The 15,395-nt window shown below is 48.5% G+C and overlaps 6 protein-coding genes across 6 annotated transcripts; 4 read left to right on the plus strand and 2 right to left on the minus strand.

Annotated features, from left to right (window-relative positions):
* Window positions 1-25: 25 nt before the first annotated feature.
* Window positions 26-1,847, plus strand: N7519_011303 (mitochondrial-processing protease subunit alpha; the record flags this gene model as incomplete). Its single annotated transcript, XM_057298076.1, has 2 exons — window positions 26-127; window positions 198-1,847. 2 exons carry the CDS (start codon window positions 26-28, stop codon window positions 1,845-1,847), a joined length of 1,752 nt encoding a protein of 583 aa, XP_057145958.1.
* A 261-nt stretch (window positions 1,848-2,108) lies between these two features.
* Window positions 2,109-3,212, plus strand: N7519_011304 (mitochondrial import receptor subunit TOM22; the record flags this gene model as incomplete). The annotated part of the gene is made up of 3 exons (XM_057298077.1): window positions 2,109-2,352; window positions 2,582-2,871; window positions 3,120-3,212. The coding sequence occupies 3 exons, from the start codon at window positions 2,109-2,111 to the stop codon at window positions 3,168-3,170; spliced, it is 585 nt and encodes a 194-aa protein (XP_057145959.1). The 3' UTR covers window positions 3,171-3,212.
* Window positions 3,213-3,937: 725 nt separating this feature from the next.
* On the minus strand, window positions 3,938-6,098 carry N7519_011305 (uncharacterized protein; the record flags this gene model as incomplete). The annotated part of the gene is made up of 5 exons (XM_057298078.1): window positions 3,938-3,952; window positions 4,006-4,258; window positions 4,326-5,142; window positions 5,191-5,808; window positions 5,861-6,098. The coding sequence occupies 5 exons, from the start codon at window positions 6,096-6,098 to the stop codon at window positions 3,938-3,940; spliced, it is 1,941 nt and encodes a 646-aa protein (XP_057145960.1).
* Window positions 6,099-6,765: 667 nt separating this feature from the next.
* N7519_011306 (uncharacterized protein) lies at window positions 6,766-7,776 on the plus strand (the record flags this gene model as incomplete). The annotated part of the gene is made up of 1 exon (XM_057298079.1): window positions 6,766-7,776. The coding sequence occupies one exon, from the start codon at window positions 6,766-6,768 to the stop codon at window positions 7,774-7,776; it is 1,011 nt and encodes a 336-aa protein (XP_057145961.1).
* Window positions 7,777-9,002: 1,226 nt separating this feature from the next.
* N7519_011307 (putative MFS sugar transporter) lies at window positions 9,003-10,746 on the plus strand (the record flags this gene model as incomplete). The annotated part of the gene is made up of 4 exons (XM_057298080.1): window positions 9,003-9,040; window positions 9,091-9,431; window positions 9,489-9,726; window positions 9,780-10,746. 4 exons carry the CDS (start codon window positions 9,003-9,005, stop codon window positions 10,744-10,746), a joined length of 1,584 nt encoding a protein of 527 aa, XP_057145962.1.
* A 471-nt stretch (window positions 10,747-11,217) lies between these two features.
* Window positions 11,218-12,360, minus strand: N7519_011308 (lipase family protein; the record flags this gene model as incomplete). Its single annotated transcript, XM_057298081.1, has 6 exons — window positions 11,218-11,376; window positions 11,447-11,491; window positions 11,543-11,916; window positions 11,972-12,035; window positions 12,084-12,211; window positions 12,270-12,360. The coding sequence occupies 6 exons, from the start codon at window positions 12,358-12,360 to the stop codon at window positions 11,218-11,220; spliced, it is 861 nt and encodes a 286-aa protein (XP_057145963.1).
* Between the last annotated feature and the right edge of the window lie 3,035 nt (window positions 12,361-15,395).

The following is a 15,395-nucleotide window of genomic DNA, read 5'->3' on the forward strand; positions in this document are numbered from 1 at the left end:
TCGGATTTGTACAGAAATAACCATCATGCGCCGCACAGCATTGCGGGCCATTGAGGCCGCGAAGCCATTGACACGAGCTCCTCGCGCCGTGTCAAGAAGCCTCTCTACCATCAATGACTCGGCCAAGGTAAGAAAGGCTTGTTAGCTACTGCAAAATAGCATTATTGTTAACTGACAAATTGTTCGTTTATCCACAGGATCCCGCCGAGCTAGAACAAATCACCACACTTCCAAATGGAGTTCGCGTCGCCACGGAATCATTACCGGGTCCCTTCGCTGGTGTCGGAGTCTACGTCGATGCCGGATCTCGTTACGAAGACGAGAGCCTACGCGGAGTCAGCCACATTATGGACCGTTTAGCGTTCAAGTCAACCAAGGCGCGCACCGGAGATGAAATGCTCGAGATTCTTGAGTCCCTAGGCGGGAACATCCAGTGTGCCTCATCTCGGGAATCGTTGATGTACCAGTCTGCCAGTTTCAACTCCGCAGTCCCTACCACGCTCGGTTTACTTGCGGAGACCATCCGCGATCCCCTCATCACCGAAGAGGAAGTTATCCAGCAGCTCGCAACAGCGGAGTACGAAATCGGCGAGATTTGGGCGAAACCGGAACTCATCCTTCCGGAATTGGTTCACATGACTGCCTATGCCAACAACACTCTTGGAAACCCGCTATTGTGTCCGGAAGAACGGTTAGGCGAAATCAACAAGGCAGTTGTGGAGCGGTATAGGGAGCTCTTCTTCAACCCGGATCGCATGGTGGTTGCGTTTGCCGGAGTGCCACACGGGGAGGCTGTTAAGCTCACGGAGCAGTACTTTGGCGACATGAAGTCGAGGGACATCAACAAAGCCAAGGGTCCTGTACTGTCAGGCAGTGGAATCGAAACCACACTGTCTGATTCTCAAGCGGCCGCCCGCGAGGGCCAGGTGCCGACCGTTCCTTCCTTCACACCCTCATCGACAATCAGCAGCCCGGCTGCTTCCCAAAAAACACACACTTCGCTCTTGTCGAAGCTTCCATTCCTCAAGAACCTCTCTTCCAAGGACTCTACAGTAGAGCCTCTTCACTCATCCCTGGTTGAGCCATCTGCGCTAAACCTCCGCCAACCTGCTCATTATACGGGTGGCTTCATTGCCCTCCCCTCGATTCCTCCGCCAGCGAGCCCCATGCTTCCTCGCCTGAGTCACATCCACCTTGCATTTGAGGCTCTCCCCATCTCCTCGCCTGATATCTATGCTCTCGCTACTCTCCAGACCCTCCTTGGTGGTGGTGGCTCATTCTCGGCCGGTGGCCCTGGAAAGGGTATGTACTCGCGACTCTACACTAATGTGCTAAACCAGCACGGCTGGGTCGAGAGCTGCATTGCTTTCAATCACAGCTACACGGATAGTGGAATTTTCGGAATCTCCGCATCCTGCAGCCCGACCCGGATCACGGAGATGGTCGAGGTCATGTGCCGTGAGTTGCAGTCCCTGACTTTGGACACTGGCTACAGCTCGCTGCAAGCACAGGAAGTCAACCGTGCGAAGAACCAGCTCCGTTCCTCGCTGCTCATGAACCTAGAGTCTCGCATGGTCGAGCTTGAGGATCTCGGGCGCCAGGTGCAGGTCCACGGCCGCAAGGTCAGTGTTCGGGAGATGTGTGAGCAAATTGAGGCCCTCACTGTCGAGGACCTCCGCCGTGTGGCTCGCCAAGTCTTTGGTGGCCAGGTCCACAATGAGGGCAAGGGCACTGGTAAGCCTACTGTTGTGCTGCAGGAGGGCGAGTTGGAAGGCTACAAGCTCCGGAAATTCCCCTGGGAGGAGATTCAAGAACGGATTTCCCGGTGGAAGCTTGGCCGATGGTAAATAGATGATTCTATGCCTCTGGACTTGCGTGAATGTGTCGAACATAAAGGTCATGTGGTGAAGTGGTCGCATCTAAAGGATAATCTGTAATTATAGACTATGGCCAGCATTTCGCCTCTGTAGAATACACCTCTCTTTTAAACAGACTTTATATGAACAACCTAGCATTTCTAAATTCGCATTTCTCATTTCTATTCTTTCACCTTTTCTATGTATTCTCCATTTCATATTTCCACCAACTCCAGTTCATATCAAAAGCAAATGACATCGTTGTCGGTGGGTCCAAGCTCCTCGCCGCTTTTCGGCAAAAAAGTCGGAGCGAAACCAGAGCGTCCTTCCATCATTCAACCATCACCTTTAACTAGATCCCTTTCGTTATTCTCATCCAAATCGCCCAAAATGGTCAAGCTTACTGAAGTCGAAGATGAGCACTTCACCGATAAGCCCGCTGCCCCCAAGCACGACGCTCTCCTGGTCTCTGATGATGAGGACTACTCAGACACTGGTTAGTACCGCTCGAACACCCGTACCCAGACGGAACTCGCATCGCGCCATTGTCATTTGCAGGGGGGATTGCTCTGATGGGAGGATATACTACTCCCTGGATTTCCTCCTGTCGTCTCAGTCCCCAATCCCAATCCCTCAACCACGCGACCTCGAAACCCCAGAATAAACACATCAATCGCGAATAACCATCAAGAACATTATCTGACATGGAAATCAATGAACAACAGACTCCGAAATCTCCGACGACGAGGATGTCGAGCTCGAGGCCGAGTCGCTCTACGAGCGTGTCGCCGCTCTGAAAGACATGGTTCCCCCCTCCGCCCGCCGCACCGTCTGCAGCACCGTCTCTTCCATCACAGACCTCACCAAGGCCACCTTTTCATTCAGTGGAAAGGCCCTCTGGGTTATCAGCACCAGTGCTTTCCTGCTCGGTGTGCCATTCGCCTTGGCCTACGCCGAGGAGGAGCAGTACATCCAGATGGAGCGCGAGCAGGGAATGATCAAGGGAGCTAACGAGGTATGTGTCTTGTGTTTTCTTCTGGTTTCGTTTTCTTGGTTTTATCGGAATTGCAACATCTATTTTGAATCCCGGTTCTTGCTGTCATTGGCACTTTTGACACCGTGTACATTGCCTCGGGTATTCGCATCTCGGCAATCTTCAAAATTCTTTTTTTCCCTTAACACCATCATCCCATGTCATTCTCGTGCTTTTCACCGGCTTCCCAGTCTTTGAAATATTATACTGATTATGATTCCTACTCGCAGATGCTCACCCCCGGCTCCGAACCTGAGAAGGTGGCTCAACCCACTCTGTAAATTAATACCAATTCGGAAAGCAGAGAGATTGACTAAGGATCCAGCGACGCGATTATCGACGTTGAGGGTGTGCTGCAAATAGCATACCCAAGCGGATATCGGCGTGATTCTATTAAGTCCTGGGATTTCCAACCTATCTTGGACAGATCTCAAGAATCAGGACTAAAAGCACTCGGAAGGAGTTGGTTTCCGATTCTCTTCTTGTCTTGTCTTGTTCGGATCTTTGTTATACTTCTTGTTTTTTTTACTTCCTTTTTTTCATCTCCTCGCATCTCTCATGCTTTCTGACATTTTGGCTCCGGCAGCTTATGCATGCATGTATTTGTACAACCCCAATCATCTTTCTTCCTGTTTCTCTATACACCTTTTTTTTCTCTTCCCATGTGCATGTCCAGGTAATGAAAACGGATGGTTTTGGTTATCTTTGCATTGTGTAGTCCTAGATTTCTTACAGGGGCTGGTCAAAGGAGGCCTATAGGCATTGGATAAGATATTAAGTATGCTCTTGGAAAATAGTTCCTTGAAATAGCCAGCATGCTACCTACTGCTATGCCGAGCATGACTGCACATGACTGGGGAATGTGCAAACAAAGACAAGAAAAAGGGTATCATTGTGCAAGGTCGAGCACCGGAGAAGGAAAGTGAAGTGACAAAACTAGGTAGTTACAAGGGTCGTAGTCTTCATGGAAGTTCATGATTAAGCCATTCGAGGACCCCTGGACATGTAGTGGCCCTCGGGTGAACTGGCTCTGGATATGATCATTTCATCATCCGTAGATAGACTGGAGGACAATTAGCATGTGGAAGGACTTAAACAAAACACACAAGAACATACCTCTTTCTCGCGAGCAGACTTGAGATTAATGTGGAAGTCACGCCAAAGCTTATCGACTTCACCAGTTCCAGTCATGCTATCGAGGACATCATTTGCATTTCGCGTCTTCCGCTTGACGCTCATATCATTTCGTCTGAGGATCTCGTCGTCATCCATGTGGCCCGTACGCTCAAGGTAATCGATGACCCATTCATTAAGATGGTAACGCCAATGGGTGAGGGTGTGGGCGAGCTGGGCTCTCGCCTTGCATTGTCTGTCGAAACAAAAGCAAACGGTTAGAGGGTGAGCTCGATTGAAATGACTGTCCAAGCCGAACTTACTTTCCTAGGTAATACCGGACATTTTCCGGAGGAATGACATGGCCATCCCGGTCGCGATCCTTCCCATCGTTGTGCTTGGAATCCTCATCACTGTCGTCGCTATCATCATTGTCGTCTTCCAGCGGCTCCAGCGTCTGCAAGGAATACGCCTTCCCGTAGAGCTTTATATCACTAGAAGCGGGATGTCCAGAGCGCCTGCACGCATCGCAGGGATGGTTCTCCTCTGTTGGGAAGGCGGAGATGTCTATGTGTGGCCGGGCCTGGAGGGCATAGACGAAACTGGGGTTCCAAACGGAGGAGATCAGCTGTGAACCAGCCCGACCCTTGACTTCATCTTCTAGCTTCATGAATGCCATCTTGTACATGTCGTCAGAGCGAGGGAAGGCCGGGTTCAGTTTATTTTGAACCATCCAGCCGATCACGTCGCGGAAGTATTCCTTCGGCTGCTTATATGCATGTCGGGTGAACTCGAAGGGAATCTCCTCAGTGGGCACGCCGAGGTCGTTCACCTCGTCTTCCAGGACGAAGTCGTCTTCGTACCGATCAAGATTCTCATTGGGGTCGATGTTTGATTCTATGTCGCTGTCATCGTCGTGATGACGCCAGAGACCACGGCCAGAGGGACTGCCATCGCTGCCAGGTCGTTTAATCTCTTGCACATCGGAATTATATTTGTCCTCATCATCGTCTTCCTCTTCTTCGTCGTCCTCCTCATCTTTCACTCCAGCCCGTCTGCGACGGAGGGCTTCAAGGTGCTTCATTCTCTTGTCTCGGGCAGATTCGACATTCCGGCCGCGAGTTCGGCTTTTCTTAACAACTGCACATGACAGGCATTAGCATAAATAAACGAGCCTCGTTCGCTAACTGGTTCCTACCTGAATCCTGAAGATCCTCCAAATCCTCTGCGATATCAAGTCGGTCCTGTTTCGAGATGTGGCGGGGGTGGTGGGAGCCTTGGGAGTTTCTTTCTCCTGTCCACGGCGGAGCCTCTTCACTGGCGAAGAAGCCAATGGTTCGTCCGAGTCATCATCGTCACTTTTGGACATAGCGGCTGGCCTTGCTACCCTGCGCCTCTTGGCGGTCGAAGGGGCCACTGACTCGTTTGAATCATCGTCGCTGAGTATCACAGGTGAGCTTGAAGCATTACCACCTCGGGTAGACCTGCGCCGTTTGGCGACCGAGGAGGCCACAGGCTCGTCCGAGTCGCTATCAATTGGTGAGCTTGCGGCCTTTCGCTTGAGTGTTCGCCGCGGCCGAGATAGCTCCTCCGAATCAGAATCGTTTTTGTTCTCAGTCTGTGCCTTTGAGAATTGTAATGACCTCTGTGATTTGCGCGAACGGGATTTCTTCGCATCTTGGGGTTCATCGGGCTTTGCTAGGTCGAGGTTATCGGGTTGCGCGGCTTGCTTTCTCTTCTGGGAGGCAGGCATGATAGGTTCATCTAAGGATTCATCGCCCGATTGATCTTCTATAAACAGTTTGTCTTTTGGATCTTAGCTTTCTGGTTGTGTTGAGGATAGATAGCATCAGCGTACTGGCGGGTTTATCATTGGACCTCTTCTTGGCGGGGAGCTTTGGCCGTTTCTTCTCGGGCGAAGTTTCCGGCTTGCTTTTGAGAGACTTTGGAGGACGGTATGTGCCCAAACTTGGGTTGTCGTATGTGAGTGTTGCATATCGGCTGCTTTGTTCGGGGCTGACATCCGCTGAAGGCGAAGCGGTTGTAGCGGCAAAGGCAAGTCGCGTCTGCTTTTTCTTGGATTTGCGGGGTGGCATGGCGAGAGGTCAAGATGGCAGATCAGGATGGATAAGATGGCAGATTGTTGGGCTCATATAGCTAGGTATGTCATGGCAAACTCAAAGCAAAGGAATATGTTCAAAGAAGTCTGAATGAAGCTTGAATCTGTCACATCAGAGTTCAATCTGTCAGATCAGAGCGGGACCGTCACTGTCGCGGATCGCGTTTGGGAAATTCACGAGAGCACGTGATATGTATGCTATGCTGCAGTGACAATTGGACATTTGGATTGTTATGATAAGGACATCTGGAGACCATTAAAAGGACCACTAGAAAGGCCCCTAGAAAGACATATAAAAAGGCATATAAAAAGACTATCGGAGAAGGCTACCTAGGGAGACTAGGCCAACCTTGGAAGGGGTATCTCCCTTTTTACCTCTGTAGTTGCTAGAGGTATTTTCTGTAACCTTGGATTAAGAAGTACCGGCGATATATATCGGAAAGGTGTTCGCGTTTTACCGGCTTGCGCCTTTGTATACATCTGAAAAGACATCGAAAAATGTATATAATGTCTCTAACATCATCCTGGATAATAAACAAGCTGCTGCCTGATTAATTCAACCTTGACTCCTTCACTTCCACTCATTCTTCTGCACTCGCCCCGGGTTTTCGACTATAAACGGCCGCCCGCCTCATTTTGTGACAATGGGCGATGCCTTGCGCCCAGGTGATGATGGATTCAACCAGGTCATTCACGAGAGTCTCGGGACATGGACTTCGTATTTAGCTACCGAGAAAAAAGAACACCAACTCCCCCGGCAAGCCATAAACATGAGACCTCTCGTCAGCCAAACCCCGCCTTTTCTCGGTGATGGATTTGCTTCGTTCAATGAGACAATTTCGTTCGCTTGTGAGGAGAAGGAATCAGCACAGGGGAAGGACAATTTCTTCGTCAAAGGCAAGTCAACTTGGAGGACTTCTAAAGGAATCTGTGACCCACAGCCAAAAGTCCTGCCTAACCAGCTTCTATTAGCAGTTGGAAGTCGAGTAAATGTGGAATTGTCTGAAGATTCTCCTCTCTCAGACTGGCCCGGAGTTCAGGGACTTTCGGGCTATGACGAGGGAAACTATTTATCAATCCTTTACTTTGCATGGGCCTATATAATATCTACTCGATGGGCTGAGCTGCTTAGTCGCTCTGCTGACCACGAATGTCATATGAGCTACACTGCGGATAGCGATAGCATGGAGGGCCTATTGCTGGAGTGGGACAACCAATCTATGGTTGAAATTGCCATCGGTGATGATGCTTCTGAGGAGGAAGTCCTCTGGTGGCGCACTATCTTGTGTTCTGACGATGGCTGGGATGCGACCGCTAAGTACAATGGCCATGTTTATTTATCGCCATGGTCGATCTCGGCAAAGAAGAAGGGATTTACCTTAGCTACCAAGAACTTTTTGGGCGCCAAATCAGAGGCCCCATCGTCAGGGGCCGCTCTCAACTACCTCTCTCGTTTCTGTGTTCACCACCGGCTTTACGCTCAGTGCTTAGTCGCTCCTACTGGGGTACTCTACATTCCATTCCTTAGGGGGAGAATAACATCACTCCCGCTTGTAAGACAAGCTTCTCGACCGGAACCGACACAGCGTGTTAAAGATTCGCCTGTTTCCATTCCAGATCTTCTTATTGAGTATGACGAATTGCTTCCTTCCTAAGTATATGACGTTAAGCTCTAATACGTGGGGTTTGCGTTCTGTTCTATGCAGTACCTCTCTCAATCCAGCCCTGGAGATATTAAGTGTAACTTTGTTAGCGCCTGGCTGAATCCGGCTTTTGCGATGATCGATTCGATCTCTTCCAGGAAGAACGAATTACCCGCCTTTTTGACCAATCGAAATCCTCTACTCGACACCTTCAATACAGACATACAGTCGATTTTAGCGGGTCGTGAACGTTACTGTGCACCGGACAGAGACCGGCTTTGGCAAATTGCCGCAGACCACCGTACGTTTTGGGGTGAGTCAATGTCGACGTGTTTATCGGTTGGCTGGTATAGTTTTTTTTTTATGATTCTCTCGTACGATCTAATGTATAATACTTAATACTTAATACTTAATATTTAACCAATAATATTCTTCAAGAACAGGTAGGTACATCTTACTAACTAGACGAGATACCAAAAGGCCGTAATATCAATAGGCATATAAGAAGCAATAAAGGTTGCCTACTCTACTCCGTACATCTCTTGGCATAAGAAACCAGCCCTCTCTCCCTAAGAGTATCACCTAAAAGTATCACGGAAGCCCAGTCGCTTATCTTTTGCTTGTTTAGTTTAGCTCAAATGTCTTAAGTCTAATGTGATCCTTCACCATTTACCCTATTGGTGGACTTGACTTTCTCCCCAGCCATTTGTCCTCCAGCCCACCGATTCGTGGAAACTCCACCCACTTCATCTCGCTGGAACAAAAAGCTTGAAAAATATCCTCGAACCCCAGAGATCCCCATTACCCCAGGTCCGGCCCGCGCATGTGATAAGGTCTCAAGCCAATGAGAAACGGAATAGCCATGAGATACACGTTGCCCCATGTGCCATTGACTCCCGACCCCCCAACACCCAGCGATCCTGAGTGGACTCCCCGTTATCTAAAGTGTCAAAATACTCTTAGCACATCCGGGGTTTGTTGATTCTGGGGATGGTCTGATCCACCTTGTCTTTGCTCACATGGGGGTTTCAGTTTTCCCCGGAATGTGCCCTAATTGTCTCTTGTACTTTATATACCGGCGGTCTCCGCCCACTCAGGTGCCCCCCTAGTTCATCTTAACTGTTCTTTCATTATTCGAGGGCTACTGTCACAGCCCGATTCTTTAAATACATTAGAGTGTGGTAGTATCTGGGGAAAGATCTTCGACCTCACTGTTACCTTAATCCCCTCCCATCAAAATGGGTCTTTTAATGAGCCGCAAGAGAGCGTACAATTGGTCGGTGCAGCAATCTACTCTACTGAATATACTCTGACTCAACTTTCTAGGTACATCTCTTGTGTTGCAGCATCATGCATGGTGCTCTACGGCTACGATGCATCTGTCTTCAACTCCGTCCAAGGTTCCAAGAACTGGCTGGCTTGGATGAACAACCCAAACGCGAACACAATCGGCTCAATTAATACTGCATACACGGTCGGCGCGATCTTTGGTGGTTTCTTCCTGGGAGGACCCTGTGCAGATTTCCTAGGCCGCAAGCTTGGAATGGGCATTGGCTGTCTTTTGGTCATTGTTGCTACCTTCATGCAAACCTTCACTCCACGACACAATCTTGCTTGCTTCCTTGCGGGTAGATGTATTATCGGTATCGGTCAGGGTATTGCATTGAGTAAGTCTTGTTGTTCGCGTGGTTTCAGTGACATGAACTGATGGAGCTACTTTGCAGCTGCTGGCCCTATCTACATTGGTGAACTGGCTCCGCCAGAGATCCGTGGTAAGATCATGACTTTCTGGCAGATGTTCTACTCTGTTGGATCGTTCATCTGTTTCTGGATCAACTTTGCCTGCACCAAGAATGTTCCCAAGCTTGGTGAGTGGGATTGGAAGTTGGTTGTCATTTTCCAGCTTTTGGTCCCTACAATGATCCTTGCCCTCCTGCCGACCATCCCCGGCAGCCCTCGTTGGTAAGTCCCTTTTGGTGACTCTTATTAGTTCTGAAAATACTGATTATCACCAGGTATATCCAGAGAGGCAACAATATCGAGAGGGCTCGTGAAGCCCTGCAAAGAGTTCGTGATACCGAGGAGGAAGTCGAGAAAGAGCTGCTGGAGATCCGCGAGGCCATCGAATACGAGAAGGAAGCCATCTCTGGCAATTACTCTGCTCTCTGGAAGGACAAGTCTCTCCGCAAGCGTATGGCTCTGGCTCTGGTTCTCAATGCCGGTCAACAGGTCACCGGACAAGGCTCGCTCAACTCATACTCTACCAAGATCTACCAGAAGGTGTTTACCAGCGACAGCAAGATTGCCCTGATCAACGCTCTGAACGCCACCTTTGGAATTCTCTTCACCCTGAACGCCGTCTGGATTATTGATCGTTTCGGAAGAAAGTTCCTCTTGATTGTCGGTGGTATCGGTATGGGTCTCTGCATGATTATCGTCGCTGCCGTCGAAACAGAAACACCACAGCTCCCCAACGGAGCCAAGTCAGAACCTGTCGGTATATCGATTGTGTTCCTTATGTTCTTGTTCATCTTCTTCTGTAAGTCATCTACTCACTATTCCCCCGTTAATGAAACTCCACTAACATTATTTCCCAGACAAACCATCTTGGGGCGCAACGGTATGGATTTGGACGTCCGAGATTTTCTCAATGAATGTCCGTGCCCAGGCTGTGGGCATGGCGTCGCAGACGCAGAACATCGCCAATGCCATCGTCCAGCAATTCTTTCCCTTTTCCTCGCTAACGAGGGCTTTTACGCTTTCTATATGTTTGCCGGTATCAACTTCCTACTCGCAGTCTTTGTTTGGTTCCTCGTTCCAGAAACCAAGCAGGTTCCCCTTGAGGAGATCGATATTCTGTTTGGTGGTGCCAACCACGTTGCCCAGGGAGAGGAGGTGCTGGCACACCACAAGGGGGCTCAGATGAACCAAGAAGAAAATGAGAAGCCTGGTGCTGTTAATGTGGAGCATGCTCGGAACTAGGTGATTTGCGTTTCATACCATGTGAGGTGTTTTGTCTGAAAATATTATAAATGATACTGTTTAGCAAGCAAGCTTTAATGCAGGTGCTCCGTGCCCTATCTATAAAGCCCGTTTAGTCAGACACACCTAGGCGGAGCTACCCCTTAGATGTGATTGATAGAGGCTGAAGCCTCTAGCAGGCAAAGTTCAGTACAGCAGAATATTGTGAAATACTAGATTCGTATGTGAGTGTATACATGGGGCAAAACCAATGATCATTGACTAGTAACAGAAGCAGTAATACATTCGATGATGCTAGTCATGTTGAATGGCCAACTATCAAGTACAGGTAACCTAGCCAAATTAGCAGTCCCGTTTTCCTTCGCCAGCGAGAGAGGACAAACCGGACTGCCTAAGTGCAGGCGCAAGCCAATCCAAAATAACTTGTTCAACAAGCGCTCCAAAAGCCTTTCATGGTAGTCCTCTTGCACCTCACAGGATAGAGCGGCATCCAGCAACGCCCATTCCAATACCAAAGCTCTGGAAGTGACCAGCAGTGACACCGTACATGCCATTTCCAGCAGAGCAAGCACGGTCGCGCTGTCCATCGCACTTGCGAGTGGTGGCCCGGAGTCCAGAGCTATAGATTTCCTACATAGATTGCGCGTAAGTGACTGCGTCTATACCCATACAGGAATTCAAATATAACGGGATTACTTACGGTTCCATAGTGCTTGAAGTTGAGAGGAAGGCCCACATACATGTTCTGGATGTATGGTTAGTAGGTGGCTGGAATATCACAATTCATAAAACTTACAGGAACACCATCGGCAATGTTGTTACCACGGTACATGGTACCCTTAGCCTGCGAGGAGGCAAAGCTGGCCCAGGCATCATTACCAATAGGGAAAGCAGCCAAAGCATAGCTGGTGATCTGCTTCTCGGGGAAGTTCTGGGCCAGCGCCACGTGCGAAATATATGTCAAGGAGCCACCCAGAGAGTGTCCAGTCGCCTCCAAGGTGTAGTCCGGATACTTTGCGATAAGGGACTTTACTTCGGAGATGACATCGTCGTGCACAGCCTTCCAAGGGCGGTCGATACCGCTCATGATCTTCACTCCAGAGGGGAAGTCGACGCCAGAGAAGGACGGCGTGACGAGGTTGGTGCTGATGTCGTTGATGATATCGGTCACTATAGGAGTTAGTAATGGAAATCCTGTGGCATATGGAATCACCATGAGTCTCACTAGAAGTCGAGCCCTTCATGACGACAGCGATCGTCTTCTTCTCCGACGAGTATCCAACATATCCCTAGTCAAATCAGTTTGGTTCTGGTTGACAATGAATTGCATTGCTTACTTGTGCATCAGTCAAGGTATCATGGAGTTTCTTGGTGATGGTGATATCAAAAGCCGTGCCGGTACAGCCACTGTACGCAGCGGAGGAAAGCTGGGCTGCGCGTTGAAGGGGATCCCAGAACGACGTGTCTTCAATTGAGGTTAGTAAATGCCATAGAAACTAATGGTTGCAATCGGGCTACTATACCAATGCTTGCTCTTTCTTCCAGCAGAGGCGCAGCGAAAGCCTGGGAGACCAGGGCAACTCCGGCCAGAACAGTTCGGGTATCAAACAACATTTTGAATAGAAGGATATATAGAAAAGACGGACTTGTGAATGGTTATTGAACAAGAGAAACTGAATGTGCTGAGTGTCTGCTGGAGAAAGGACATCTCAGCTGGCCATCCTCCTCTTTAAATACTTCTAGTACCCTTTCGATGTTTCATTCTCATCATCTGTGCGCCCTACATATTCCGAAATCCATGCCCGATACATGACCACGAGATTTGAATCGGAGGTCTTTTCTGAATCAGGAAGTGGGCGTGCCAGTCTAAAACTGACTAACGTATGGGGGATGCCTAGGTATGCACACCTACGGGGAAATCTCCGTTCCGGCACTTGAGACCTTGGCCAGGTGGAGCCGAAGAGAACGACAATTCCAGAACCTTGTCATACTTGGAAGCAATCGTGTGTATTGATCTCTGAAGACGACCAAATTACGGGGGATGATAACCCAATGCTTCGAATTTGCTTTGCAGACGTATATGAATTGCAGAATGAAGAATGATTGGTCCACCACACGTGGCTACCAATTTTCAAGGCGTTGAAGGAGCTATCCTAATCCGGTTGGAAAGTTGAGGCTAAATCGTTCGTGTGGGGTTGCTGGATCTCCAAAACGAGTCATTACTCTCGAATCAGCCTCGGTCGATTGGCAAATATCAAAGCTTTGGCTGGTGCCCAACTCGGGTGACTCGGGTGTTGAGAATCCCTAGACTCAACAGGTGCCACGCATCAGACATCACTTGCGGAATATTGGATAGATTGAGATTGATACGGGACTTAGAGAAGCCGAAATTCAGCCGATCCCATTTTGAGACATAACAATTGGACAAATCCAACTGCCACGCTACCTTAGGGCTGTGAGGCCTGAAACGACGAATGGGACTTTTGGACCGGTGGAGACTCGACTTTGCATAGATGAAACCTCACTTTAAACCTTGGCGGGAAGATCGAGTCTGAATCTGTGTCTGTCCAATTGGACTTGATGGTTCACACCCAAGGCCAATCGGTAGTTGACAGTTCGGCAGTTGGGGACCGAGGCTCCTCTCACATATGTAGATATATTGCATATCTGCAGGAATTTATATTAAAAATACGGGGTTGATGTCCGTGACGACAGATCACCTGGGCCTGGGATGAGGTAAAATTTTATCTCTCAGTGTTGCATAGGTTCCTCCTACTCTCAATAGCAACAAATGAATACCGATCAATTATTTAGCCATAAATTCAAAGGTTCGAGGACAAGTCTTCTAGTTGAGGTAACGTTCTCTACCTAGAATCCTCTGCAAAGGGAAAAACGTGAGTAGAGCAGTAAGCTAGCGTTACCGATTTGCGGGATTTCTTAGCTGATTGCATATTGTGTGTACCTAGGTATGGGGTGCAGATGGTCTTAACGCTCCGTGTCTATGTGGCTCTAGTCCTCGCAGATCTGTCGACCACAATGCTGGGGTTATGCGGGGTCTAGAGGGATGTGGCATCTCAAAATATTCTAAAGACCGAGGCTGTTGCAGTTTATGCCGGTAGTTGATACTATGTGTCCGGCGCTTTGAAGATGCGGGGAAGTGTTAACCAAAATAGTTAAGCGATATTGGAAGTTCAGGGCTTTGACTATCTTAATTGCCTTTTCCGAAATGCTTTCTTCTTTCTGTTTAAAGCCAATATTTGAGAGTTGTCCCACGTAAAGATGTTTACTTTGAATACTTCATACTTGTTGTTTGCACACTGGAGTTTCAAGAGACACGTGTATAGGGATATGCGCATAGAGAGTTTATTTTAACCGATCTTGATATCGTAGCGAAGACCACAATCCTCTCCACTTCTAACATTCGAAAAAGTCTCGACGGCCTAGATTCCAGTACGTGTAACAATGCCGTCCCGTCTCAGTCTCTGCGTGTTGGGATTGTTGAGTAAATGAGGTCTGGAGATTATGCATTCGTGAACATGACATAGGTCCAGATTTCTTTACCATACCGATAAAAATCGATACTAGTAATGTCCTCCACTGGGTTTCGAACTGCATTCAATTCGTTTTGTTTGGCAAGGATGAAAGTCTTGAGTTCCGGCACCTCCATAAGCTCCGAAAACATTATATGCAAAGCATAAAATGGTGGTATTCCTCCGTTGAGATCTGACAATATTTGATACCGGCATTCGAGAGCACTGACGAACTGCTCGCTTGTTGAGAACTCGCTTCGTGTCGTTGTATGGAAGTCCGTCATTGCGATCTTCAACGCACAGTGTCTCTCGCCCTCCATATGCTTCTTGAGCTCTTCCATGAACTCATCAGCAAAGCCAGTACGATTGCCACGAGCATAGACCTCGTACAAAAGGTCTCTGTCCAAACTATTCGCCAGCCAGCTTCTCACTTGCTTCGACAGCGTCTCCCACTTCTGGCCATCTGGATTGTTTCTCATTGGCCAGGGGATAGACTTGTTGATCAAGTTGTGGAGATTGTGGGTTTGGAGGATCCTTTCCGCCTTGTCAATCCACATGTCCAATTCCTCTCTTTCATAGGCGGGGTGATGTTGTAGAGGGTAAAACTTCCGATTTCTGGAATGCCAACTGCCTGATCGGTAACAATGACATCGTCCTCTTCGTGCCAATTGTTGTTGTCGGCGGATTGGGTTTTGGGGACTTGGGCTGCTCCAGCCATGTTGGAAAGAATACAGTGCTTTCTAGCACTTGGCCAAAGAAAGTTGATGAAAAAGATAGATATAGCACTGCCGAGTGCTATTCTTGACGAAACTTGATGAAATCAGGGGTAGGCTTCACAACCTGTTGAGGGTTCCCAGGAGAGAGGAGGAAGGAAGGAAGAAATCATCATTCAAACTAGTAAGAGCAAGGTATTTATACCTTCAATGTTGCTATCTAGCAAACAAATCTGCAGAATCAGGCATGGGAGATCAGCTCATCTCAACTATTATCTACTATATTGCAATACAATAATGTACCTGCAATGACCCGGAGGGTACCTAGGTAGGAAATTGTGCTGGTATAAGATTGATAATTATGAAGCTGACTGGGCCATGATGTACTGCTGTGAAGACTTTCTAA

Source organism: Penicillium mononematosum (assembly GCF_028829835.1).
Source record: "Penicillium mononematosum strain IBT 11891 chromosome Unknown utg000005l:1.0-9366267.0:1.0-9372171.0, whole genome shotgun sequence".
NCBI classification, from domain to species: domain Eukaryota; kingdom Fungi; phylum Ascomycota; class Eurotiomycetes; order Eurotiales; family Aspergillaceae; genus Penicillium; species Penicillium mononematosum.